The 27150-nt window shown below is 43.3% G+C and overlaps 1 protein-coding gene across 1 annotated transcript; it reads right to left on the minus strand.

Moving 5' to 3' along the window:
- Positions 1 to 194: 194 nt before the first annotated feature.
- Positions 195 to 27150, minus strand: jag1b (jagged canonical Notch ligand 1b). The gene is made up of 26 exons (XM_058651754.1): positions 26732 to 27150; positions 26228 to 26533; positions 20420 to 20471; positions 17281 to 17538; positions 16845 to 16905; positions 14362 to 14492; positions 14130 to 14249; positions 11930 to 12043; positions 11729 to 11842; positions 11529 to 11642; positions 11015 to 11061; positions 10355 to 10528; positions 9768 to 9918; positions 8679 to 8843; positions 8439 to 8552; positions 8188 to 8301; positions 7938 to 8051; positions 7369 to 7485; positions 6670 to 6697; positions 6160 to 6245; positions 5462 to 5575; positions 5259 to 5368; positions 3769 to 4002; positions 3085 to 3216; positions 2669 to 2810; positions 195 to 2123 (listed from the first exon to the last, which is right to left on the minus strand). The coding sequence occupies exons 1-26, from the start codon at positions 26786 to 26788 to the stop codon at positions 1648 to 1650; spliced, it is 3645 nt and encodes a 1214-aa protein (XP_058507737.1). The 5' UTR covers positions 26789 to 27150; the 3' UTR covers positions 195 to 1647.

Consider the following 27150-nt stretch of genomic DNA (forward strand, 5'->3'; position numbering starts at 1 on the left):
TCTAGTGAGAACTCTCGGGAGTTCTCACTAGAAGGCCTTGCAGCAGCAGGCACTAATTATCTGTAAACACATTTGGACATAGACCTTGCTCAAGTTTGTGATGACTATCCAGCAGCAGTTCCCACGACGAGAAAGCTTTCATGTGCTAAGACATATTTGTCTCGATGCGTCACAGACAGACTCATCACTCAAGATCCAGAAAAGACAACTTTAATTCTCTTTTCATACAAAATATTTAATAAATATGACTTTCAAAAATATATTGCCAGATCAACACATAATTCTCAAGTTCATAAACACAAAGTCAAAAATAGGACAAAAATGTTGCCATGATCTCAAAGGGTTAACAAATGAGATAAAACATGTTTGTCTTTCAGAGCCTCAATTTTAAAAAGAAACAAATGTGCACAGAAACAAAGCAGACTCTTGCAGAGCAAGGCAGTGTATTTTATCTGATTCTACAGTGTTCCCATCGCCCCCCTTACTATTCAAGTACTCGTGGTCTAGCTTATGATATTACGCTGACTAAAGCAGATGGGAATTCTGGCATGTCTATTGATGTGACTTGCATTGCAAGTTGGTGGATTTTGACAGCCTTTGAATTATGTCAATGGGTTAAAATGACGCTGCTGAAGGACTTTTGTTCCCTTACATATTTGTCCATTAATGGCAAGCAATATGTCTGCCACCATGGCCATCCTTCGCAGCAGCCCTGATAGTTTGTTGTCCTAACCTCACTTGCCTTCAATCAAGGTCCTGGCTACAAATAGTGAAATGTCAAACGTGTGGAAGAACACACAAAAAAAGGATTTCTTTCAGGCCCAAAGTGCCTATCTTTTGTCGTCTTTGAAATTCGGCTTTAATAGAATTTGTTGGGAAAAAAAACATTAAGTCACTGAAAGAAATGGTAGGCTTCCGTAGCTATCAAAACCTTCGAACTAGACATAAATAAAAAGGAATGATATCTTAAGGCTCTTGATTATTAAGTTAATAAATCAAATATACACAATGATTAATAAAAAAAAAAATGTACATATCTACACGTTCTAAATCGACATAAATTCTTCATATTGGCAGCAACTGCTGACACTGAACCTTTCCCTCCCCATCCCACCCAAAAAATAAAAATAAATAATAAAGTTGATTTTTATTTTTTTTTCATTTGACAGTTGCTGAAGTCTAAAGCTGAAAAAGGCACTTTCTCCAAATGGAACTAGAAAGAATTTAAAACACAAACAAAAAAATTATTTGCTCTAGTGTTGAACACGTCGGGTAGTTTTTAGTCATTGTACAACAATTACACCAGGAGCCCCTTCCATGTGTCCACAAAATAATAATAATAATAATAATAATAATAATAATAATAATAAAAAGACAAATGAAATGCATAGGAAGATACATTTGCAACTAGTTCTACCATGAAATGTATACCAGTGCCTTGTGTTTCCAGCCAACCAAAGCAACTGTCACTGCCAGTGTAAGCCAGCTTGTCAAAACTTAAATTAACACGGGGAATATCTGAAAATACTGTGGGGTCACGACTGACATGAAAGTTTACAAAGTAATCATGCCAAAGAGCTCCCCCATTTCACCCACCACTGGGGTGTGAAGGCATAAGGCTTGGTTGCACAGCAACACAGCTGTCTGCTATACAATGTAGTCCATCCTGTTTATGCTGTTAGCTGTCTCCAAGTCTCTGTTGTCCTGTTTATTAGTCCAATTAGGGTGTTTGCATGTGGAATTGGGATTAGAAATGGGCGTCTTCTCATCCCTCTCCACCAGTGTGTATGCTGGCTGTTTGGCAAAGCGGCCCTTCTGCAAGTGCCTCTCCTTGTCATCCTCATCCCCCTCAGGATTGTTTGTCCTAATTTTGGCAATGAGGGAGTTCTTGTTTTCATAGTCTTTGATGGCCACCGGGAGGCCCACGTGCTTCTCTATCGGGTTCTTGATTTGGTTGAGCTGCTCCCGCACGTTATTGGTCGTGTTGTCCTCGGAGACGGCGGACGAGGCGCCGTTGTGGTTGCTCTGCTTCCGCCGACGGCGCACGCACCACAGCAAAATGAAGACCAGCACAAGGACCCAGATGACAATGAAGATGGAGCTGAGGAGGGGCACAAGGTAATCTGGCGGAAGGGGCAAAGAAAATCACAGGTCAAATGAGGCATTTACACCACATGCTTTCTTGTAGTGCTACTATCAGACTGACTAGATCATTAGCATGCTTTCGCCAGTGCAAACTAACATCTGAGCCCTGAACAGAAGAGAGGGCTGCTCCTATTTGGCTGTGGCGGCAGTCTGCTGTCACCATGTTGATAAATGGTGGACACATGCAGGAGGGAGTCTTACTACAAGTTCAGCCAGTCGAAGTACGAGCCATGTCGCCAAAAAGCTCTAATCTTTTCCATTGGAACCCTGGCTGCGTTTTCTTTTTTTTTTTATATATGCTCCATTACAACTGCCATATGATGCCCCAGTTGTGTGGGATGGGAATTCTTTTTCTCACGTGCACATGTTTTTCTTTGGTGCATTGTTGTCATATTAAGGGCTTGGCTTCGTCTCATCTGATCTTTTCAAATAAGAAAATAAAACAATCCTCCACCCATTTCTACACATGCAAGTGTGTGCAAGCCTGCGAAAGCAACAAGCAGAGTTTGGATGTGGTTCATACCAGTTTTGCTGGGGCTTGGCATGCGCACTTCTGCAATGGCAGAGATTACGGTGTTGTTCCCATTGTGTTTGCTAACCAGGTCGATTATCCTGTCTGTGATCTCTTTAATGGGGCTCCGGTCCAAGCGATGGTCTCCAGTAGACTGCAAGTGCCAGGAAGAAAGTGAGGTTAGAAATCTGTTGGCTTACGTCTACATTCCATCTTGCCTGCCACTGATTGTGTTTACATGTTGTCAAACTGATGAAATAAAAACAATTAAAGCTAAATTCACACTTCATTAGCGCATGTCTTAGTGCTGCTAGAAAGCACGCTGTAGGCTATAACTCAACCAGATCTTTTTTTTTTTTTTTTTTTTTGAGTGGGTTATTAGCAGCCTGCAAACACGTGGCAGTGTGGGAGTGGGAGAGGGTACTTACGATGCAGACGTGGATCTCATTGCTGGCTGAGAATGAGGGGTCACAAGTTATGGACACAGAATGCTCCAAGGAGAAATTCTTCACTACATACAAGTGCCTCAGCTGCTTGCACACTGCCTCCACAGTCAAGCCCTAGATATGAAGAAGAAATGAACCAAACCTTAGCGCTCATGAAAAAAGCAGAAGTCAATCCGAAGGAACACTAAACAGCTCAGGCCTGTATTTGGCAGTAGTTTTCTGCTATCTGCTTGGGATCAGCCCACGTGATTATAACGCTTGTTACTATCTGTTGCAATGCTTGTTAACACCACTGGCAAGTAATAATCCTGTGTGATGACACAGTCACCAGTGGTCCTATTCAGCTCAAATCCATAACATACTTAAATGAATCTTGCAGTGTGGTTGGGGTTACGTGAACCAAACACCAAAACTTGGATGTAGACAACTGGACAGAGATGAGAATAACATTTTTTTTTTTTTCCCCTGAAGAACATTTTAATACATGACTAAATTGAGTTATGTGCATAAAAATATTTTCTGCCCAAAAGAGATGGTCGGGCGCTTCTGAAAACCTGATCTTTCATGGTTTGCTGCTCCTATTCATTTCAGTGTGGTGGCGGAAGAAAGGCATGAAAAATGACCCTTTAATTTAACGGCTCCTTCCCTGGTGCCTAGGTAACTCACTCGAGGCATGATCTCCTTGTTGAAGGTGAAGGTGATGTTGGCGCAGCTGTTGTCCGGGTAACTGGAGCTGGGGTGGCATTTGATGGGAGGTGGGGGAGGGTTGGAGCACTCTCCCATGTCGTGACAGGGCTTCACAAAGCAGTGGCCCTCTCTGATGGGGATGCAGCTCTGACCTAAGGGACAGCTACCTTGACCTTTGGCACCCAGTGTGCATGACAAAGGGCCGCACCACATCTGGATAGAAAAAACATGACAATGCGTTGAGTTTATCTCACAAACTTTTCTCAACAGTAATACATTTAAACCATACAGTAATCAATCTATGGCGCACACATCGAAGCTTCTGTGTCTGTAAACCCATAAAGATCGGAGGCAAAATGCATTCCATTAACCTTCGTTTTCCGGACATTTGGAGACACATTTCTGTATTTAAAACCTAAAACTTCTCTGGCACCATATGAAATGTGTCTGCAACACTGAATGCCAAGGATTCAATACCCAGCCCTTACACAGGCTGTAAACTGTAATGGAATCTGTGACACCAGTTTTTCCCAGTCAAGGCTTTTAGCAGCTTTGTATTTGTATCGTTTATCCATGCTACGTCAGGGAATTTGTGTGTATAATCCATGTGAAACACACAACCTAGGCAAAGCCCACATACAACAGTGTGCAGAAGTCCTAGGCCACCATTAGATTGTTTTAGCAATGTCACAATGACTATACTGTTTAATTATTTCTTAATCACTGTCTTGGAACCCATCCAGAAAATACAGGAAACATGTATACAATTTTAAATAAATAAATATATTTTAGATTAATAAAAATATGTAATGTGACCTACCCTTACACTTACAAAATAGCAGTTATAACTCTTAAAACTGGAGCGGAACCCGAATGTTCTACTAGTTCATGCCAAATAAGATCTGCTGTGAAAAAGGTCCATCATGCCAGATTTGTTCAAGACATGCTTGAGCATAACATACAAATGATGTACGAGTTAAGCTCATTGACATGTTGCCAATATATAAACAACAAAACGGCTGGTGTCCTGAGACTTTTGCACAGTACTGTAATCATATTCCATATCAGACTTTGTTCACCATTGTAGCCTAAACCTTACAGGCCTAGATCATTTTCACCCAATGATGCATTTTCTTCCTGGGGGAGTCATGTGCCAGACACCATTGCTCATGCCGTAGCACCACTTCAGGCCTCTGCTGTATACCAACAAACGACTCGGGGAGATTCTGAGCTGCTGGACATCTGATACTCGTTTCTAACCGTGCCATTGTGTTTCTTTTCAAAACAAATGACATCGTTTCTGTGAGGAACTGACTGAGATTTCTGAAGATAGTGGAGGCTACGATGCAAAAAAACAACAACCCCGTAGCCCTTTATTACATTTTCTTCTTCACAGCAATTCTGGTTCGTAGGTTTCTACTGCTACACGACTCCTTTATCAAAACGTCAACAGTGAGCTTAAGACATACCTTTGTGCACACAACTTTCCCATTGGAACAGTGGCAGGTGTTGCAGTCTTCATCCCATTTGACTCCATCTGGGGTGATGTGTCCATTAACAGAGCAAGGTTTTCTTGTGACTGTGTTCAATACAATGACAGAGTTAGAAATATGGAGCAAAATAATGTCTTTGTCACACAGGATTTGTCGCTTATCATCGCACGAGGACTCACTTTCTTGACAGTGGGGCCCAGTCCTGTCTGCTGAACACAAGCAGCGATAGCCGTTGATCTCATCCACACAAGTGGAGCCAAAGGCACATGGGGATGACTGGCACTCATTTATATCTGTCAGGAGGAAAGCAAGAGGTAAGAAATGGCTCCTTCACGAAAGACCGCAGCCAGACGGCACACAAATATTGAGTTAAGCAGTCGGCACACAAATCTAATTCCCATGCTAAATTCACTAAGGTCATGTGTCATTTGAACAGCACATCCACATACACATCCATTAATAAAAAGAAGCAAACATGCCTTAAATCAGCTCTGGACATTTTTGCCCTATGCAGTGTTAATAAGAGCAGCATCATTAGCAGGTACTCGGGAACTAAAGGCAGGACATAGCAGAACAAAGGGTTTGCAAAGGGAAAGAATGTGGCCATCTGAAAGCCTTTAAGAGGGAAAACAATCTGTGTAATCAGTGTCAGAGAGCATGGCTGATTTGCCGTTGGCCTGCTAAGCTGGTTTCCCCCAGGGGACAAGCAGCAGGGCCTGCAGAGGTGACACCAAAACAGCTTGGCCTGGCCTGCAGCCCAACACGCACATAATTGGCCGACAAGACCTTCCATTTGGAGCGACTGGAACAATCTTACAACCCAGGCTCCTGCTCTAACAGGGATCGGGGAGGAGTGGGAGGCAGGGTTAATACTCACTGATCCGACAGTCTGGACCCGCGAAGCCTGGGGCGCACTCACAGCGGTACCAGTTATCCCCGTCCACACAGGTTCCACTGTTGTAGCTGCAAAAAGAAGAAGGGGTGTGCAGTGAGACTCCCACGTTTGTATCTCAGGATAACCCCAGGCTTCCACACCGATCTATATCCATGCTTTATTTCATATCAAAACAGTTTCAGACAGGAGTCTTCTCACCAGTCAAAACATAATAAGCTTTCTCAAAACAATTAAGGCAATCAAACTGGTTTATGGGGTGGTTTTATTGGACAAGTGTGCATGCGCTTGGGAGTGAACTCCCATGGTGTGTGTGGTTGAATCAGAGCTGCGTCTGGGAGAACACAGTAAAGGGTTAGCTGACTGCGTCCCAGGAATGACAAGAAAGGGTGTATGCTTGGTTCTCAGCAAAGAGACGGTGAGAAAGAAAAGCCTGCAGGTGAGAAACTATGACACATACAGTATAAGTCTGTTTAAGAGTCTAAATCCACTTACCATGGGTGGGGACTGCAGTCGTTGGTATCTGAAAAAAGAAAACAAAAATGGAGAAGAAGACAGAAAATAGTGAGTGTGTTGTTTTCTTTTGCTCACTCCCTCTTCAGCAGTGAATGTCTGTTGCATGTGATGACAAAGATCTGCACATCTGAGCTTGCATGTGCACGTGGATTTTTAGCTGGTCAGGCCTCAAATGACTACACTGCTTTATGAACAACTCTAAAAACTGAGATTCAGCTTCGCCCCCATTGCTGCCACCTACAGCACCCACACACCCAGCTTCCTCCCCTCTGCAATTGTGGAATTTAGGTTTTGGAGAACATGCATACAAGGCAGGGATCCCAGGGAAATGGAGGAGGGCTGTAGAACAAGCAGACATGTCACTCTTTGGACAAGAATGCAAGGACGAGAAAGTGTGGGTGTGTGTTGCATTAGGAGGGGGGGGGGACGACACATCTGTCTCCACTTTACTGAGCCCCTTTCTCCCTCCTCCTTTCTCTTCTCATGGCTAACAAAGGAGACGAAAAAGACAAAAAAAAAAAAAAAAAAAAAAGGTACAGATCAAGGGAGGATGAGAGTCAGATTTAATCAAATGCAGGACTTCACCTCTGCACCGAGTAGCAAGAGGTTTATCATCATTTAATAGCAATAAATGTCAACAGTTATCCCTTCCACCATTCACTGTTTAGAAGCACTTACTCTGGGTGCATGTGGGACCTTCCCAGCCTTCCTTGCAGACGCAGGTGAAGGACTCCCCAGTCACGACACATGTACCTCCATTCTCACACGGGTTTGGAAGACAACTTGAATTCTTGGCTGAGGCACAAAAGAAGAAAGAAGAATACAGCTGTTGTCAGTGAATTGTCCCTGCCAACTTAACAGGGGATTATCAGTGCAATCATAAACCTTAAAAGGAGCAGACTGCTGCTGCTGCTGCTTTGGCCCTTTTAAAGTTGGATTTCCTATTTTCTCTAAGGAAATATGCATTCCATGACTTTGAAGTGTATTGTCAGTGCAATCTGGGATTTTAAGCAGATATCTGTCAGCGCTCACAGCGGAGGAGAAATGGGCGAGGAGGGAGATGGGAAGAAAAGGAGTGTTGACAGAGTGAAGGGATAAAAACTGTTTGTTGACCTTGCGTATCTGACAGAGCTGATTAATATCTGAGACGAGACGGAGCTCTCCCACAAAGCAATCATCCTCTGTGTGTGTGTGTGTGTGTGTGTGTGTCCAGTGTGTGATGAAACATTTAACCAAACATGACTCACCTATGTTGCACGTAGTACCCTCCCACCCTGGCGAGCACTTGCACTGGAACGTATCTCCCTCATCGTGGCAGGTGCCACCGTTGTTGCACGTGGCTTCGTCGCACTGACTCTCACCTGAAAAGGGAGCATTTGAATCTTAGAAAACAGAAGATTGGGCAATTATATACAGCCATAAGCACATACCATCGGCCTGCACAGACAGACTACATGGGTGTGGAAAGACAAAAAAGCAACAAAAAAGGACTCTTACGGGAGTGGCATGTCTTTCCCTTCCAGCCATTCTTACACTCGCAAAAAAAGTCAGTCACCAGGTCTCGACATGTCCCTCCATTATGACAGGGGTTGGTGCTGCAGTCATCTATATCTAGTGGAGACATTGGACAGGAGTGTGATTTATGCGCAGCACATCAAACGGCGTGTTTATGCCGAAACATGGATTTAACAGTCCCAAAGGAAGACTCAGGTTTGCTTTGACACCACAAAACAACCACTCCTACTCACTGATTTCACAGTGGTCGCCCTCCCAGCCGTCGCCACAGATGCACTGGTACACGCTGACTTTGTCAATGCAAGTGCCTCCATTGTGGCATGGGTTACTCTCACAGTCGTTAATGTCTGATATTGTTAAAAAAAAAAAAAAAAAAAGAATGTGGAGAAGAGAAGAAAATATTTAGATTATGGCTGTTTTTTTTTTGTTTTTTTTTTTATATATTACGATGTCTACTGCGTGTGAAAACATACTCTCGTGACAGTAGGTGCCTCTGAAGCCCTCCTGGCATTCACAGCTAAACTGTCCTCCGGCCTGGCTCCGGCAACGGCCATGAGGTCCGCACACATTTGACGATATGTAACGCTCTCCTCCGGGTGTGCTGTTGGATGCCACTGCGACTGTGCAGCTGTCGATCACTGCAAATATAGACTCTGTTAGATAGTGAAACAACTGGCAAAGCCTGTTCTGACCTCCACTTGTTCTTAATCATAAAAGAAAAGCTGTTTGTGCCTTCCAGGTGAAATGGAAGAAATGTTTTTTGTTTTTGGTTTAGGCTTACCACTGGCATTCAAGTAATTGATACAACTATCAACTGGTCAATGTTAAATAAGAAGTACACTGACGTTAAATGACCAAGTGCCAGTACAAGAAAATTGACACTCCCTCAGGAAAATATCAACGAGAGATTTGAAAACACATTAAATGATGTGAAAAACTGCAATAGTCTTTTTTTTTTTTTAGAAACAATTTAGCTTAATCTTTGTCACTCTGCACCAAAATACCTTCCTTTCCCCCGTGCCTGATCAGATTCAGAGCCTCAGGTGAGTTTTCTGCCCTGTAATCAATTAATTCTTGCCAAGGGCACAGAGAATCTCCCCGTCTGGTATCTGACTCTGTGGTTGGTCCACTCACTCAATTACATATGCACACACACAGAAAAAAAAAAAAAGTGCAAATTCACTGAAAAGGGGGGAAAAAAAAGTGAGGTAGCCCACCAAGTCGTTATGAAGAACACACACAGTGCTATCAGCATTTTGCCAGTTTTTCAGTGAAATCAGAGAATCATGGGAAAAGCTGTACTGAGATGGAGGGGGCAGTCATCAAGGAATCTACTTCCAAAAAACTGCTCACCTTGGCCAGGAAACTTCAGTGAGCAAAACTTGAACATAAGTACTGTCCTCATGGGGAAAATATGGGCACACTGCTCAGACAAATGACGATGACCTGGCTTTATTCAGCAATTTACTGAAATGTGCAGCAGGCACCACTTTTCAGAAACATTCTGGAAAAAAAAAGTCAACGAGCAAAAAGCTGGTGGTTATTGCCTGCAGGAGACGTACCTTTACATGTGGTGGTGCGACAGTGGTCTTTAAGGTGAGAACAATTTTTGCCCTCGTAGTCCTCTGAGCAAGCACAGTAGTAGTCTGTGGCCAGGTTGAAGCAGGCCGCTCCGTTCTGACATGGGTTGGGCAAGCAGTAATCGATATCCAGCTAGGGTAGAAAGATATTGAATAGAGAGCTATGAACCTGATAGCTGACATAGTTTCTGCTACACTAAACAGAGTCTAAACCCACAGCATCCTCCCTACAGGCTGTGCCAGGAAATAACACACGCACTGTGCTTTGAGGAAGGGGAAAAACAAGGCAGAGACATAGGAGCCGTCCTCCGAGTCTGGGCTTCAGCACTGAGGAATGTATCCCGCTGTAGCCAGGAGCAGCTTCAACAAAGCACTCCCTTTTAAGAAGGACTGTGGAACAACAGCCATTTAAAAGGGTGGTGCAGGAAACCTTTACAACGAACCCGAAGATGCAGCAATGTTGGCCGAAATTTGGGGGAGGGGGGGCTAAAGATATAAAATGATAGCTGGGAGGATGCATGTATGTGGGCTTAATTGTGTGTGGGATGGTGGTGGGAGTCATGTCTCACCTGGCAGAGATTTCCTGAGAAGCCAGCCAGACATAGGCACTGGAATCCATTCACTTCGTCCTGACAACGGCCGCCGTTCAGACACGGTGAGCTAGCGCACTCATCGATGTCTCTCTCGCAGTGCTCGCCAGCAAAGCCAGGGGGGCACACACAGCGATACCCGTTTACCAAGTCCTACAACACAGAAATCAGTTCACCTCATGCAACCAAGAATTTAATAAAAACGCTTTTGACAGGGTGGGGTCTGAAACAATAACTGTCAAACCAGTGAACAGAATAGAAGAGCGAGGCCAAGGGGTGTGTGTGTGTGTGGGGGGGGGGGGCTTGGCATTTATTCCAACACATTTCCCTGGCAATGGCTCAACACATTAATGTTTATAGTAATCTAATCTAGTTTGGTCAAGGAACTTGTGTCCCTCCCTTAGAAACCCTTATAACTTATTCCCCTCAGATTTGATTTGAGAGAGAGGAATTCCACAATAATTCCTCCGACTGTTTGGAGAGAACAGTTAACTGCAGCTATTTATAAAACCACTGAAAATTTCCCAGGCTTCAACAAAAAAAGTTGAAAAAAGAAAAATGTCCTAAAACAAACAAACAGGCTGGCAAATGACACTGTGACATTAGATAGAGCTAGTCGTTTTGTGACCCAATACATACCTTACAAGTTCCCCCATTCTGGCACTGGTCCTTGCAGTCGTTTATATCTGCACAAGAAAACAAATCTACGGATTAATTCTGAACAGCTTGACTAAATAGTCTGTCTTTAAAAACAAGTCTGTGCTTTATGTTTCCCATGCTAGGGGCCTTTAAAAACATTGTTGGAGCAAGAGCGCCAGAGTGCTCTGCAAGAGCGGGATAATGTGGCTGCAGAATCAGTGCAACATGGAGTATTGAGCAATCCTGTCTGCTGCCAATTGAAACTAGTCCTGGGATTGTTTTGAGCCACTTTTAATCACCACAGTCTTGGCCACACAAAAGGTAATAATAATACATCAGCTTCATACAGCAGGGAAAGCCTGCGCTCGTCCAAATGCTGGCTTTATGCTTTTCATAAAGCTTTAATTCAGGCTATTCCGAAAGGATAGAAAAAGAAAGAAAGAAAGAAAGAAAACGAAGCAGTAGCTGGACAGGTGTCCCATTCCACAGCTGCTGCCGACAGCCTTCAACTCACTGATGTCGCAGTTCTGCCCCATCCAGCCAGGGAGACATTCGCAGAAGTATCCACCAATCAGGTTGCGACACGAGTTGGCATTGACACAGGGCTTGCTATCACATTCATTGGCATCTAGAGAGGGGGGGAGAGTGGGTTAGTGGCAGTTGCATGTGCAGCTGACAGACGTGAAGTGTTGGAAAGAGCTCAGGTTGGCTCACCTATCAAACAAGTCTTTCCTGTCCACTGTGAGGGACAGTGGCATTTGTAACCATTGACCAGGTCCTGGCAGGTACCTCCATGGTTACAGGGGTTTGGAGAGCAGTCGTCAACATCTGTGTGAGAGAATCAAATTATGGTTGTCAAAAACAATTATCCCGATGGCTGTACTGACATTAAAATGGGTGCAGGCCGAGTCTTACTAATAGTGCAGGAGGGGCCACTCCAGCCGAGCGCACATTGACATTCATAGCCTTGACTGGTTTCCGAACAGCTCCCTCCATTAGAGCATGGATTGGACAGACAGGCATGTTCCGCTGGGAAGAGAAAGACAATTTTAAAAATAGGTCATACATACACACCCCTGTGAGTAATATTAAGGAAAAGTTTTTGCATTTATGAAACATTCTTTGTAACGTTTACCATACGAAAGAAAATCTGATTTTACCATATAACAAAAAAGGTTCAATGTATATCATTGTTTATGCACAGTTCAAACAGACAAAACACATAATTGCCATTACAATTTTCTGTCCATGGAGAATTTTGAAACCACAACTAAAACAACTTGTTTCTTCACATTTCACTCAAGAGCAAAACTTCATCATCTTTATTAAGCTGACATTTAATCACAATAAAAGTCAATATTGGCCGATTTGAAACCGTTCTACCATGATAACATTTTGGCCATGTTGCCAAGCCCTACTTCACTCATCCCTGGAAAACCTCACTCCCCTGCTAGGTCCACTTTGTCAGTAAAAGACACCCAGGCATGGACTTCTTCCCTCATCCATCACCAACCCCCCCTCCAATGCCCCCCAAAGGCCGCTTAAAATTCCCCAATCTCACTCGCAGTGCCCGCCCAGCAGACCAAACCACCAGGAAATCATCTTTCATGCTAAGTTGACCTGACCAATGCACCGTGACTTCCCTCTGACTCCCCGCCATTCTTCTGAGGAGGAGGCAAAAGATGAGAGTGGCGGGAGAGAGCGGGAGAGAGCGGGAGAGAGCGCGCGAGAGAGAGTGGCTTGGGGGTAGGGGTGTGAGGCTCAGCATTGGAGTTCCTCCTCTATGGACGAGTTAAGGATGAGTAAGTCCCAAATAAATCAAAAATTAATAATTCACTCTGGGAATAAGTAAGCCATTGGAAATGATCAGTGGAGGGTTCTTGGTTTGCTGTTGGGAGGAGGGAGGGGAGAGGCTACAGCGCTGAGGCCTCTGTGTTACTATGTTCTGACGTATCCACTGGTCTGCAGACCTCCTGTTACGAAGGGCACAGTTTCCTGACATCTCTGCAGTTAAGCTGTCAACACCCGGCGAGGCTCAGATTTAATGAGGAAGAAACCATCATCTCCATGGTAAGTGTTCGCAGCAGCTGAACCTTAGCACCACACCCATATGTCTAGAGTGTCTGAAGAGTAAGGGGACGGCCAGCCACTGAAGTTCAAACCGGTGGATTACCTGACTTGGGGGCCACTCACGCTGGAGTGGAGACCAATTATTGCCAAGTTACCACCTCCTCTGATTACAAACTGAGGGAACCTCTGACCTTTTGTCTAGAAACTCAGCGAGCCCACAACCTTCCCTCTTATTATAACTGCAAGCACAAATTTTTAAGCCCCTGGGATCAAATATTTTATGCAAACCAGAGCATCTTACATTCAAAATAAAAAAGAAGGATATCTAGAACAATATTACTTTGTTTAATATTGTACTTGCACAACTTTGGGGCCTTACAATGAACAAAGAACAGTCAAAATGGAAGCAGCAGATGAGATGGGTTAAGCTCATTGGATCCCATAACATGATAACATGATAGCCACCATGCCAGACCTTAAATACATGGTTAATGCAAGTACCTTTCAAACTACAAACTCTATAACATAACTGGTAAATATTTTAAGTCAGAGATACACCATTGACATCATCAAGGCTATTTACTTTCATGCTCCGGGTGTCCCAATGAAAACAATAACAAAGGACCTAGTTTGATGAGGCTTTGAAGCAGCATGGGGTCATGGGAATTGTTTTGTTGTCTAGTTTGGTTCCTCTGTGCATGTGTACTTTACAGGGGAAACTTTGGCAGCAGAATATGAAGGAAAGGACAATGGGAAGTTGTCATTAATTGGTGATAAATAAGCACAATAAAATGAGAAAACAGAAAAAAACAACATACTGGCTAAGTGCTGATGCTTCATAGGGGGTTTGACCCAGAAGTAAGGGTTAGCAGAGATAATGCGGGCAAAGCAGGTGACGTCTTTAAAGGCAACCAAAATGAAACGGTTTGTTTCCTTGGATAGAAATAGTGATTCAATGGATTTTAAAAGTGTCGGAAACATTTTGTCTAATGTAAGTACACTACTCAACAAAACCATAAGTTTGTAGTTTTTAGATATCTCTCACCTCTCTGACAGTTGGCACCAGAGTAACCTTCAGCACACGTACACTGGTACTTGTCAGGCCCTGTGTTGATACACGTTCCTCCGTTCAAGCATGGCTGGTGAGTGCCACAGTAGTTCAGATCTGGAAAAAAAAAGAAAAAAAAAAAAAGGAGTGTTCCACACAGCTTTAGTTAGTTTTGGCACAAAGGCTGCATGTACAGTGACTGCAACTGAAAGAAGAGAAAGATATTAACCTTTATCACAAAGATGACCGCCCCAGTTGGTGTCGCATAGGCACTGCCAGGGCTCCACACAAGTGCCGTGCACACATCCTGGGTGAGGGATGCATTTGTCACAATACTGGCCCTGCCAGCCATAAAGGCACCTGCAAGACGCACAGAGAGCCACACCATCAGCCTCAGAAGTGGGTCATTTACTCTCAAAAAGAATGTGGGTTAGCAACATTCAACAACATATATATCACAATTTAGCTTTCTTTAATCGTAATGGAGCAGAGGTTCAGTATATAATTATGTTTATACATTGCACAAGCAGACATATTTGCCCATAAAAAAAATTCTGGGTTTCTTTAACTGTCTTCGACTAATTTGAAAATGTTTACGTATATTTTAGGCTACATAGTCCAGCCCTACATATATGAATAATATACATCAGCCAACACACACACACACAGAGAACATTCATAAAGAACAAATATTACATTGAGGTCAGAGAGTTGCAAATGGCTTATTATGTAGTTTCCAAATCCTTAAAAGGAACAGCGATATTCGATAATTTGAATTTAATGAAGTACGAATCAGCATATATAACACAGTATAAATAAATAAAACAAACAAAAAAACAAAGAGGCAGTATTCTTACTCACTCTCACAACACTGAGCTGCGTCTTAAAAGACCACTAATAAATCTCTTGAAGCAGGAAGTTTACGCAAGACCTTTTCAACAATACTTGGGGACAAGGAAACTGAGCAGTATTTAGCATTGTACCAAACTGAAAAAACAAAACAAAACACTAAATTACAGTTCCAATGGGACCTTTAGCATGGCTAACATTAGCATGCGGCCAGACGCTCTCTTTAACAACACTGCCTGTGGCTTGGCAGTAGTGACATCTTTGCAGAGATTCCAGCCCTCTTTGCTGTTACTTTGCTGCTCATCCTCGTTCCCACGAGTCAAGAGTCAGGCCTGCGCCCCAAGGCCGAGGTGGGGAACACTGCCTGCTGACCACTGAAATGTCCAGGTACATAATTATACTGATAATGTTGCCCTTTTCTTCCCGGACTTGGTAATTAAGACAGCAATCCAGCCCGACTGATAAGTCTGCTCTTTAAAAGGTGGTGAAGTGGTGATAGAGCTGCTGCTGTGGAGCCAAGTGACAGGAAACAAAGTATCCCTCAGGGGGAGCTGTGCACTGATTAGCCCCAAGAAACGGATGGACTGTAAAAATAAACGCGGTGGTTAAGTAAACCTCAGTCTATGATTAAAGAGGCTATTCTTAAAAGTGTGCTAATTCTCTCCATGAGAAGCGGAGTAGGATTCCTCAGCAAGGTCCCAAAACGTTTACAGTGATTACAAGGCCAAATTGTTAGAGAATGCGACATTACATTGTGCAACACTGCTGATGCACTGCAGTTTGTGACCTTTGACTTAAAAACAAACCTCTTTAAGAATCTGTAGATTGTGATTCAAAGCAGTTTTCTATTTTTATGATCTTCATAATTACAGTCATTGAAACAATGAAATGTAATGGTATCATTAAAAAAGCCCTGGCAACAAGAACATCGCAGAGAGCATCATTAGTCGCGGTTCTGCCAACATAAAATTAGTGTAAAGGAGGCTGCTCCAGCCTGCAGCCAATATTGCAATGCACTGCTGTTGCACTGACACTGTTGAACACCTCAATGATGGGAAACAACAAACTGACTACAACAGAAGTAGAGCTTGCCTGGACAGTTTGTTGGCAGGCTGCATATAAACACTTCAACCCAGATCTTCAAATATAGCCACACCTGTGCAGAGACAAAGGCAATTCAACCTCTTGTTCTGCCAGTGGCCTCACAAGCACATTCAAGAAACCTGATGATGTCAAAAGCTTGGGAAAATCAACAAAGATTGCGCACAAAGTGAACAAGCCCGATCATCCCTGTGCTTGATTCACGGCCAAATCAGACAAGAAAGCAACCAATGCGTGAGCTGTGGGAAGACACGGGTACTGCAGGGCCTCCTCCAGGATGAGGTTGATATTCAACTGTGACTGCACACAATGCCCAAGCTCTGATATCCATCTGCGCCTGGCTTTTCCTCTGGCTGTATGCACAAACAGCATTAGGAAGCCATTAGCTACACAAACAATACACTTTAAGGCTCATGCGAATGTAACAGGCGATTTTTACTGATAACACTTGCAGGGCAACATATAGGCTATTTTTTCAAACATGGAGCGTTGGCAGTTGAGCCTCTCCTATCTCCGCAGCTCCGGTCAAAAGCTCCATGAGAGATTTACAAGTAGCTCGGGCAGCATTTCTCTTAGAGCCTGGACAGCGATAAGTCTCTTGACCAGAAAACCAAACACATATAAGCAAACATCCACGCCATGACAGAACATACTAACTCAATGATCCGCACCACAGGCTTGTTTGGCATTTCCCATGACACAAATGCAGTAAACTTATTAACAACAGACTCATAAATATACAGAGCAGCCTCGGTCACTTACTTGCATCCACCTGGTTCCTTACATGATCCATGTTCAGTGCTGCAGCCTTGTCGACATATAGCTATAAGACAAAGAATTTTTCTTCATGGTAACTCAATTCTATCGAGGCAAATAATAATAATAAAAACTCTGATATTTGGGTCTGAGAAAAAATACAGTTAACAGCAAATGAACAAGTTGGCCTTGTAAAATATTGGAAAAACTGCCAGGGCTGTTTTTTCCTGACGATACATGTTTTTCAGAGTCATACAGTCAATGAAAAGCTTTATTTGAAAAGGCTTTGGGAACTCAGAAAACAAAGTCTTAAATTTGATGGAAACCGCACAAGAGACGGCGTGTCAGCATGATTCACAGCTTGCAGACCGACAGAGTCATTCATACTCATATACACTAATCAGACTGTCTCAAGCTGATCACAGATCTCAGCAAGGCTCACCTGTGTTGCAGTCAGGTCCAGACCAGCCTTCCAGACAGGTCTTATTTCCATTGTAGTCACATGTGTAATGTCCAAAGAACTCATCTCGTGGCCGACAAAACTTGTTGCAGCCGAATCCATAGTAGTGCTCGTCACAAGTGACCCGGATCTGGTACTCAAACTGGGCCACTGGGCCATTGTGAGTCAACTTCTGCCAATGTGGGCTGGGGTTGATCATGCCAGAATGTAAGGCTTTCTCTATTAATTTTCCATCTGCACCTAAAAACACGAGGATTCACACAATTAGCCACATGACAGCAAAAGAGGAAAACACATTTCAAAAGAAAGCAAAACAAAAACAGTGCACTGTGCATTTGGGAGTTGCAGTGTTCTCCATGATCATACAGCGGGAACCCAAAAATGCTCCAAAAATTCTGACTCAAATTGCAGAAGAGCTATGAGACAGCACATTACTTATAATTAAAAGCAGCCATGTGTGCTGAGGAGGAAGAAAAGTACAAGGAGGAAATGCAGAAAAAAGCAATAGACTGCCTGTAATGAGCATGCTTAACGGCTTTTTTTCTCACGCTCCTCCAGTGCTCCCCGGATAGTTTCTGATTCTCAGGTTTACAGCTAGAGGATATAACTGGTCTTAGATGCAGCCTTTTGCATCTGCTCAGGCGAGGACAGAACCACAGTCACCATAAATTACAGAGTTGAGGACACCAATGCCACAGTTACTGCTGGGAAGTCTGCCAGGGTGCCATCAGCACTTTCTTTCGGGCTGCTTTTCTCACATACATTCTTGCGAGTAATCGAAAAAAAATCTTGAGTCAACTCTTTTACACAGACTTAAACACAAGTATCCATGTACGCGTCAGACGGGGAGCAAAGGCCTAGCTGATGTTGTGATTGTGCAATGCTTAGGGAGACTCGCAAACAGAAAACAAACTTATTTTCACCTCAAACATGAAGAGGTCACGGCTCTGTCAAATGAGCAAGGGCTGACCTGAGAACCAGGGGCCACATGGCGCTTCCCAGCACACTCTCACTTAGCAAACATACGCTGCTCAATCTCCAGACACTAAACTGTACACATACATACAAAAACCACACACACTAACACCAATGATTCACCCACACATGCAGCACTCACGACTTGATATCTAAATCTTTCACCTGGGAGAGAATGAAAAATGTGTCACAGCGGTTATTTACTGCGCTCACATGAGCAGAGGTGGTTGACCGTTGGGTGAGTTGCTCCTCTGTGTAGTATGATGCAATATCAATTCAGTGGGGGGTGGCGTGCTGCCCTTTATTTACTGTGCTGTGGGTGTATGTAACGGGGATTGGGGTGTACTGAAATCACAGTGCCTGGTAACATTTCTCAGTGGTCTGGGATCCAGGACTTTGCTGTGTGGCATTTCTCTACCGACTGCTGGCCTGCAGTGTCAGGAGTAACACCCTCTTACTACCTGCTGCCTGGCTCGCAGTTAAACATGAATCTGACCAGCTTGACACAACTTAAAAAGGTCACAGTTGACCATCAAAATAGTTTGATAGGAAAAAATTTGGACTTAATAAGCTGTATAACAGAATTCATTTTGTTAAACTCAGGATAAACACTGATAAAATACTTTGTAGCAAAATTTTTTTTAAATATCTATAGTAGTAATTTAAACAAAACATTTTAATTTATTAGGAGTCTAAGAAAAAACATTTTCAAATGTATACATTTGAAAATCGTTACAATATATGAAACTAACGGAGCTGTGAACTCGCCTGGTGGAGCTCTGAGGGGCTTAACCAGCACGGACTGTGTACATTCAGGGGGCTTTTCACACCAGGGCCCTAATAGGTCTCTGGGGAGCGGCAAATACAGCAGAAAAGGCCGAAACCTTGCTGACGTCGAACAGACCTGCATAAACAAGCTCTCCCTCGATATCATCACACTGTTGCCAATCATAGCGCCAGCCAGCAGGAACCCCTTGGCACATTTATTGGCATAAACCAAACCTGGCAGCCCAAATTTACATTTCAGCATGTAACCACCATGTTCTTCCCACATTCCGGGTGAGAACAGCCAAAGTCTTAAAGAAGCACGGCAAAAAAAAACTAAAAACGTTGTACTGCACATGCTCTGAGCTCAGAGTGCCCAGCCCATCTGAGCCACAGATAAGTTTAATCTCCAGAGCAGCATAGCTCAGAGGCGTCAGCCCCCCATACTCTAGCCTGCAGGCTGGTTGCAGTGCTGAGCAGTGCTGGGCAGTGCTGGGCGGCCGGATGAACTCTGTGTTTCACGCCTCAGTGACAGTGAGACAGTGTGACCCTGACCCTTGCTGGCAGCACCTGCCATCAGTCATTGGCCAAATGAAAACATTTTCATAGTCCTTTACCTCGCCACATTTCCTTCTCCCCGTCTGACCCCCACATCTCCCCACCTCCCCCATCTGCCCCCACTTCTTTCTCCTACCTTTTGCTTCCTTGCATTTACAAAACTTACGGCTCGTTTCCACCGAACAGTGCAGTTCAATAAAGTAGCTATTTACAGAATATCCTACAGCTACGTGAATAGTAAAATGTCATACCAGCGTGACGCGGTTCCAATTCCACGAAGAAGAGGAACACGACACAGAAAACAAAGAGCAACAATGGAGGGCATCCAGCAGCAAGAGTTCTTTAGTCCTGGCATGTGGCTGTTTATCACATGAAGAAGACAGGCTTTGTTTTAGGCTGCATGGAAGAACACTGCTGTTTGGCCTGTTCAGCACACATAAGTGATGATTCTCTTTTGACAAATCAACGGCCTGCAGGGTTTCTGGCTACGCCCCTTTAGGAGCCGGACCGCAGTGATTGGTATCCCCAAAATTGTGACAGTGTGGATCAGTTATTCTGGTAACGTTGGACAATGGAAATGCAAATAATTGCAAAGCATACCAAACTGAACCAAACTCCACTGCTCAGTGGAAGCTGGGTTTTACAGGCACCTGCCAACACACTTTCTTAATGCAGACACACACCGCCAGCGGAAGGCAGAATAAACTTCCTTTGTGACCCTCAACACAACTTTTTCCAGATGCTGCCTTAAGGGAAAAGGGGAGAGACAGAAAAAAGAGGAGAAGGGGGAAAAAAAAAAGGACATGCTATATCCAATACTCACCACTAGTTTCATTGTTTAAGTCCAAGGCTTCCACTATCAACGTGTAGGACCTCTGTGGAAGACAAGACAGAGATACAAGAAGTGTGAGCCAAGAGTAAACAATCACAGAGTCATAAAACCTTTTAATGATCATGTGATAAATGTTTTGGTTGATAGCCCTTTGTTTGTTAGCAACCATGCACATTAACTACAGGGGAATCTAGAACAGGTCTACACTTAAAAAGATCACAGAGATACACTTTATCAACCATAAACAACTCATGTTTGATGATGAATAAGAATCATTAAATGTGTTTTAAACCTCAGAGAAAGTTGAATCTCTTGCTCAACTAGTTCGTTTACAAACGAGACCAAGTACAGCAGCTGGTTACTTATAATAATGGTCCAGTTGATCGCTCTATAAGAGGGCAAGCTTGTGGTGAGGCAGCAATTAGGATGACAGTAACTTGGGCTGTGGTGTATTCTAGCTGGACACCCACCCAGCTGAAGGATGACTGAGCCACACAAACTACAAGCCTAAAAGAGATGGCCTGCAAAGGGCAGAGTCTCAAAGTAATGACTACAAAATCAAAAAAGTTCTTAGAAAGGGATACTATATCATACAATGCCAACAACATGTCTTCATCTCAACCACGGTAACCTTGCGATCCATAGAAACAGCTTTTTTTCCAAAACCAGTTTTCCACATGTTTAGAAAATGTGGTGAGTTAAGTCAGTGGACAATTTCCAGTGTTCTCAAAAGGCACATAATAGGTTTTGTTTTGCAATGTATATAGGATTTTCAATTTCATGCTTCAAACCTCTAACCAGCGTATGTAATGAATGTTGAGGCAAAACAAATTTGTAGGACAGGAAAGAGGATGAGTGGGGATATTACTGAATGAGTGCTACACTTTGGAAGGCTGGAAGGCCCTTCTTGATTTCAGCACTCCCAAAAATGCTTTGTCTGATTCAGGGTCTTTAGCACTCACACCAATATCAGCTTACACATTCACAGTGCCCTGTGCCACAGTCATGAGGGAGCAAACAATGTGTCGGGCAGCAGGCACGACAGGGTCAGAGAAAAAGTACACAATTGTGAAAAGTCCAATCCACTTACAGTGTTCAAGCATCCACTAGAAACAGCTACATGTTATATTCACACACGCTTGCTCCTAGCAGCGCTGCTTGGAGGCATTTCAGTAATTCTGCATTGCTGCTATGTTTCTCTTAGTGGTGATGACTTCATGGTAAACAAAGCCGCTCAAAAGGAAAACCCCTATTCACTTCCCACCGAAAGAATGAAAAGGGTATGACTCACTGCTGAAGTCTTTTTTTTCATGGCTTCACCTTGTTTTCTCAGCTATTCAACTTTCCATCTTTCCTTGAGGTACCCGTCTCATCCTGTGCCAGTATTTTACTGCAATCAGGGCAGCTATTATTTGAAATGCAGTGCTCATCAGCTACACAGTGTATTCGGATTCACAATTGTCTGCAATCACTGACATAGAACTTGGCTATGAGTCAGTAGTAATGTGATCCCTAATCATGTCTTACTACAATCCAAACGATATCTAGTAACATTAACTCCAAGAACTACTGTCCTTTGGCTTCTCTTTAAGCAATGAGCGGTTTTCGTGCAAATTTGTTTGGGAAGGTCACCCAAAAAAAACATACATATGACACAAAGTATTTTCGGGGGTGACCTCATCCTAAAAACAAGAACTCAAATGCGACATCACAGTGAATACATGAAGTTAATACAACATCTATTTCTTCACATTTTGATTAAGTCATCACTGCAGCATCAGATTGACGTCAATGTGACCAACATAGTCTTGCATTAGAATTTGTAATCGTCTCATCACCCTTCAGTGACGTCTCAAAACAACCCAAACATTTTTGGAAATTATCAGTGGGTAATGGATCGGTTACATTAGGAGAAACAACACCAAGCCTGGTACACCTGCGAAACAACACATCTTTACACTGTGTCCAGGACTGGGGGATTTAAAACATACTAGTATTAAATCACTCTATGCTGTACTATTATGCACCGTTTTCCAAAACAAAGATTGTTTTAGCACACTTGCTTTATCGCTGTATCAACAGCATAAGAAGTAAAATCTCATAATTACTCAATGCAACAAGTAGCTGGACCATTATTTAGATGCTTAGTTCCAGACCAAATAACTGCTCCCAGAAAGTGAGATACTGCCTGACTCCTCATTCACTAACAGCCCATAACTCCACACTGGTTATCAGCTTGTAACCGTCTGCCACTGCCAGGTTCACTTTTCCCAGGCTCCCAGCTGACTCACAACTTCTCTTTGAACTACAGAGCACTCTCACCCTCCCTACACGCACAAACACACACTCGCACATACACACACACGCACACCTCCAAGAGCAACAAGTGTGGCCATATGTCTTCTTATCTTTCCTGGCCAAGTTACACTGTCCAACAGACAAGCAACATAAGCGATAAAGATCATTCCAGTTCGAATCACAGCGACTTGCCAAAGAACACTACTGAATCCTCTCTGTAGGGGAATTTTACTAATACACACACACACACACACACACACACACACACAGGCACAGCTCTTGACGGAAAACTGAGCCATCTATTCAAACAGGCAAAAGTCAAAGGTCTAAATAAAGGCACGGCACAACAGATTAGACCAGTCTTGGCCTCCACTCAGCACAGAGCAAATGTAAACAGTCTAGTCAAAGGGATGTTGACCTTATGTATCAGTTTTCCTGAATCAATCACTTCAAAAGCATCAAACTGGGATGCCCCCAATGATCGGGACAGCGAAGTTTGCCATTAATCCAAAACTCAGGCATAAAAAGACAACAAAAAAGAAAACTTGCACAATCACCTTCAAGTCACTGAGTGCACCGATGGGCTGGACAAAAGTTGTCCTTGCATTTTCATCACAATGAGACTTAGAGACAATTAAACAGCTTACTGAATATTTTACTATAAACTTATTTATCAGCCTATTATACAAGTGAACCTCACCCAGATTAGAGACACGCACCCCTTGCAAACAAAAACAAAAGACACAGTAAACACATACTGTGAGAGGGCAAACAAGATCAAAACATGAACCTGTGAGGCTGGGAACAGGAATTAAACACGCATGAAGCATGGAACAATTTGTGTATTTACAAAAAGGTCACCTACCAGTAAAGAGAACAAAAGCACAGGTGATCTTAATCAGCAGTATTACTAATGCATGACGCCACTTACCCAAACTATCGATAAGAAGCATAAGATTAGAACCCATTATATAACGTGCACCACACTAACAAATCACACCAAGTGTGAGAAAGGTCTTAAATACAGTATTGATTGATGAGTGAAAGAAACAAAAAACTAGACTACTTTCAAATTTGCCGCATCAGCGCAGACAATGCAAGACAAGACAGCATTACTCCAGAAACCATCAGCTGGATTAGTTCTCAGACTCATAATCAAAGGCATATTTAACTCAAAAGAGAGGGCCAATATTGAAAGCTGAGCAGATAAGTGGTAATAAAGTCTCACAAATTAAATATTGGCCTAATCCGGTAAACAGGTCTTCCTCTTTTCTTTTATAGGTGTAAAATGAACACAGTTTGCCCGAGAGCTATCTTCATCACTGCTGAGCCCACAACTGTTTCCTTTTGCTTGCTCTACACTGAAATACAGCTGCACAGCCTCCATTATGCTCTGTAATCCTCACTGTAGTCACTGACGGCAACGGCATTGTCCCCGCGTGAAACACTGCGAGGACCTGGGCAGCTGGGCTCACACTTCTCTGTAGAAATGCACGCAACAGACACCGGTTGACTCCATGCATGGCTCTAAAAACACAGATGTGCAAATGTTAAAGATGCCCAGCAGCCAGCGTTCAGCTGGGCGCCTCTTGCCCCACCTGATCTAAGCACATGTGTGTAGCCTCATTAAGTGCAGCAGTTACTGTGGGTGGCAAGGTTAAAGCGATGAAATGCCTGGGGTCCAACCGAGCGTGACTTAAACAAAGCCCTTGGCCTGGACAAGAGGCCAACTTCATGCAGCTCACAAGAGAGGATGGGGGGGGGGGGCTTTATGAACTCAACAGAGGGAGTACCCAACAACCCAGTTGCACCACACTGCCATCTGTCCACAACAGCCAATCAACGTAATATCATACCAAACTTGACAATTGTAAATGTGTACTGAAGTAAAGCAGTTCAAGTGAACTGGAAATGGTACCAGCTTTTATTTCACTGTCAACAAGTTCGGTTTTTTAACCCTCAAGTAGACTGATTTTCAACCAGTAAGATGAAACTAATCTGGCTCCAAGCTTTCATGCCAGTTTGGTGTTGCCATAGCGTAGCATAAACAGAAACCTTTGTTTTTTTTAAAAAGGTGTGAGGTGCCAGTGTCTAAGTGGATAGCAAATAAAAGTCACATATCATATTGCATGCTATCCTGCTGGGAAAATTGCTTTGAGGTCATTGGAAAAACACAAACCTAAATCATCTTCTCTGCCCTAAAGGTATCACGCAAAAACGGTACAACGTGACAGGAAACTGCACATGAACTCCCAGTTCTTCTGCTCATTCTGGCTGTTTGATGCCTTCTCTGCATAAGAAACTCCTACAAGATTGAGGTAAAAATAGCCTTGATGTAATTGGACACACACATACCAGTAGACTGTGCCGTTCGCGCATCAAGCACAGTGGAGGGGTTTGTGGGCCAAAACTGTGGGGCCAGTCAGTCTGTGCGCCCTCCTGCTTTTTTTTCAAAGCATCGAAAACGTTCTCCGACATGACAAATCATATCTCTCACAGAGCTACAACACTTCCACAGGCCTGTCAGCCTCATTTATTTACACTCTGAAGAAGAGCTGACACTTGAGGAAACCAGAAAGTGGGTTTTCACCCCAGAGTTACTGCACTGAGCAACATGAGCAGACACAGAGGAGGAGGAAATCTAGGAGAATGCAACTCATCCAACTTTTTCAGGCCAGGAGAAAAATACTTAGAAGGAACTTTCCAAGTGGACACTGTATCAAGTAGCACCCAAAGCATGCTTGTTTTTTTATACATATATACACATATACATATACATATATATATATATATATATATATATATATATACATACATATATACACATACATGTATATGTATATATATATATATACACATATATACACATACATGTATATGTATATATATATACACATATATATACACACACACACACACACACATATACACACATATATATATATATATATATATATATATATACATATCTATCTATATATATATATATATATATATATATATATATATATATATATATATATATATATATATATATATATATATATATATGTAGGTGAGTACACAAGTATCTCTTCTGAAATATGATTTGATTTGTAGCCATAGAGATTGTTTTTGGTGGTTTAAATTTGCTGGGGCTCTCTTGAAAACGAGGTTTTATGATTAACAAAACATTCTCATAAAAACATAATTTAGACAGAATAGACTGTCACTCTGGGCCTGATGGAGAAAAAGACCTGCAGCTGGTTAATTGGCGCAGATAATGAGGAGACCAGGGGGTCCTTTCTCAAGGGGGGCTAAAAAAAAAAAATCAAAAGAGAAGCCCGTTCTTTGCTTGTTGTGCTTTCTGAAAACGACTTGACAGACAGTAATTGCGCAAAATTGCCGTGAAAACAGACATTCTCTGTCTCTCTCTTATTTTCCTTGTGGAAAAGCGAGTCTGGGCGCATAGAAGGTTTTTTTTTTTTTGTTTGTTTGTTTGTTTTTAATTCTCCAACTCACCGGCCAGGCAAAGCTGAAGGGCAAAACTATCCTGGATTTGTCATTCCTGACAGAGCTCTTGAAAGAAAATGTATTCCCTCCGAGGACAGGCGTAGATCCCACTCCGAAGCTGCAGGGCCCTGCAGCGGAAACTCTCGACTGGTATTCCTTCAGGCAAACTTTAAAAAACGTATCGCACTCGTCCCGCGTGCACTTTCTATCCGCCGTGTTCCGTGTGCCGTCGCAACACATGCCGTTCAGCAGCTCTCCGTTCACATTGTGCATAGATAAGAGTTGCAACTCGAATTGTCCAGATCCCTCTGACACCTGTTGGGAGACACGAGAGTGAATGCCACGGAAAACTTCACATTATTTTTACGTTAACGTCAAACGGTTAACTTTGCCGTTCATCTCTCGGTTGCGCTACGTTATTTGCACAAACAGCTGTGGCTACACATGGTTACGACTGGACGTAATAACTCGACAAATGAATGCACATGCTCCCCGCTGTTCCCCCTCACGTACCTTGACAAGAAAGCAGAGTAAAAAGGCAGCAACCACCGAGCCCCGTCTCAAAATCATGCCTGCTGTTGCCACTCGTTTGTACTAGTTGTCTGGCCGACACACGGCACCAGAGCTCTCCTCTGGTTTGAACATGCACGAGTGGGGGAACAACACTTTTGGTGAGCGAAGCACAGGTTCACGACACATAGGAAGACTCTTCCCAGTGTTGTCCCTCGGCTTCTCCGCGCGTCCTCTTTGCCCCAGTTTCCACTTGTTGGTGAGGAGAGTTTACACAGTAGCCATGCGGCAGCCGGACCCACTGTTGACTGACTGACTGCTGGTCTGAGCTGGAGCTAGCTACACAAGTTCAACATGGAGGGGAGTGTCCGTGCGTGGAGCCATGTGCCTCCATATTCATGAGCCGAGCTCAGTGAGCCCGC

The sequence above is a fragment of the Solea solea genome, chromosome 15 (assembly GCF_958295425.1).
Source record: "Solea solea chromosome 15, fSolSol10.1, whole genome shotgun sequence".
Lineage (NCBI taxonomy): Eukaryota > Metazoa > Chordata > Actinopteri > Pleuronectiformes > Soleidae > Solea > Solea solea.

Bases quoted from the DNA above. Each gene is read 5' to 3' on its own strand.
- jag1b (XM_058651754.1), bottom strand. From the start codon at position 26,788: ATGATTTTGAGACGGGGCTCGGTGGTTGCTGCCTTTTTACTCTGCTTT. The intron at 11,062-11,528 runs GTGAGTTGAAGG...TTTCTTGTGCAG, and splicing joins GGGGCAGAACTGCGACATCA to ATATAAACGACTGCAAGGAC. The intron at 8,052-8,187 runs GTAAGAGTCCTT...CTCCCTTTTCAG, and splicing joins GGGAAAGACATGCCACTCCC to GTGAGAGTCAGTGCGACGAA.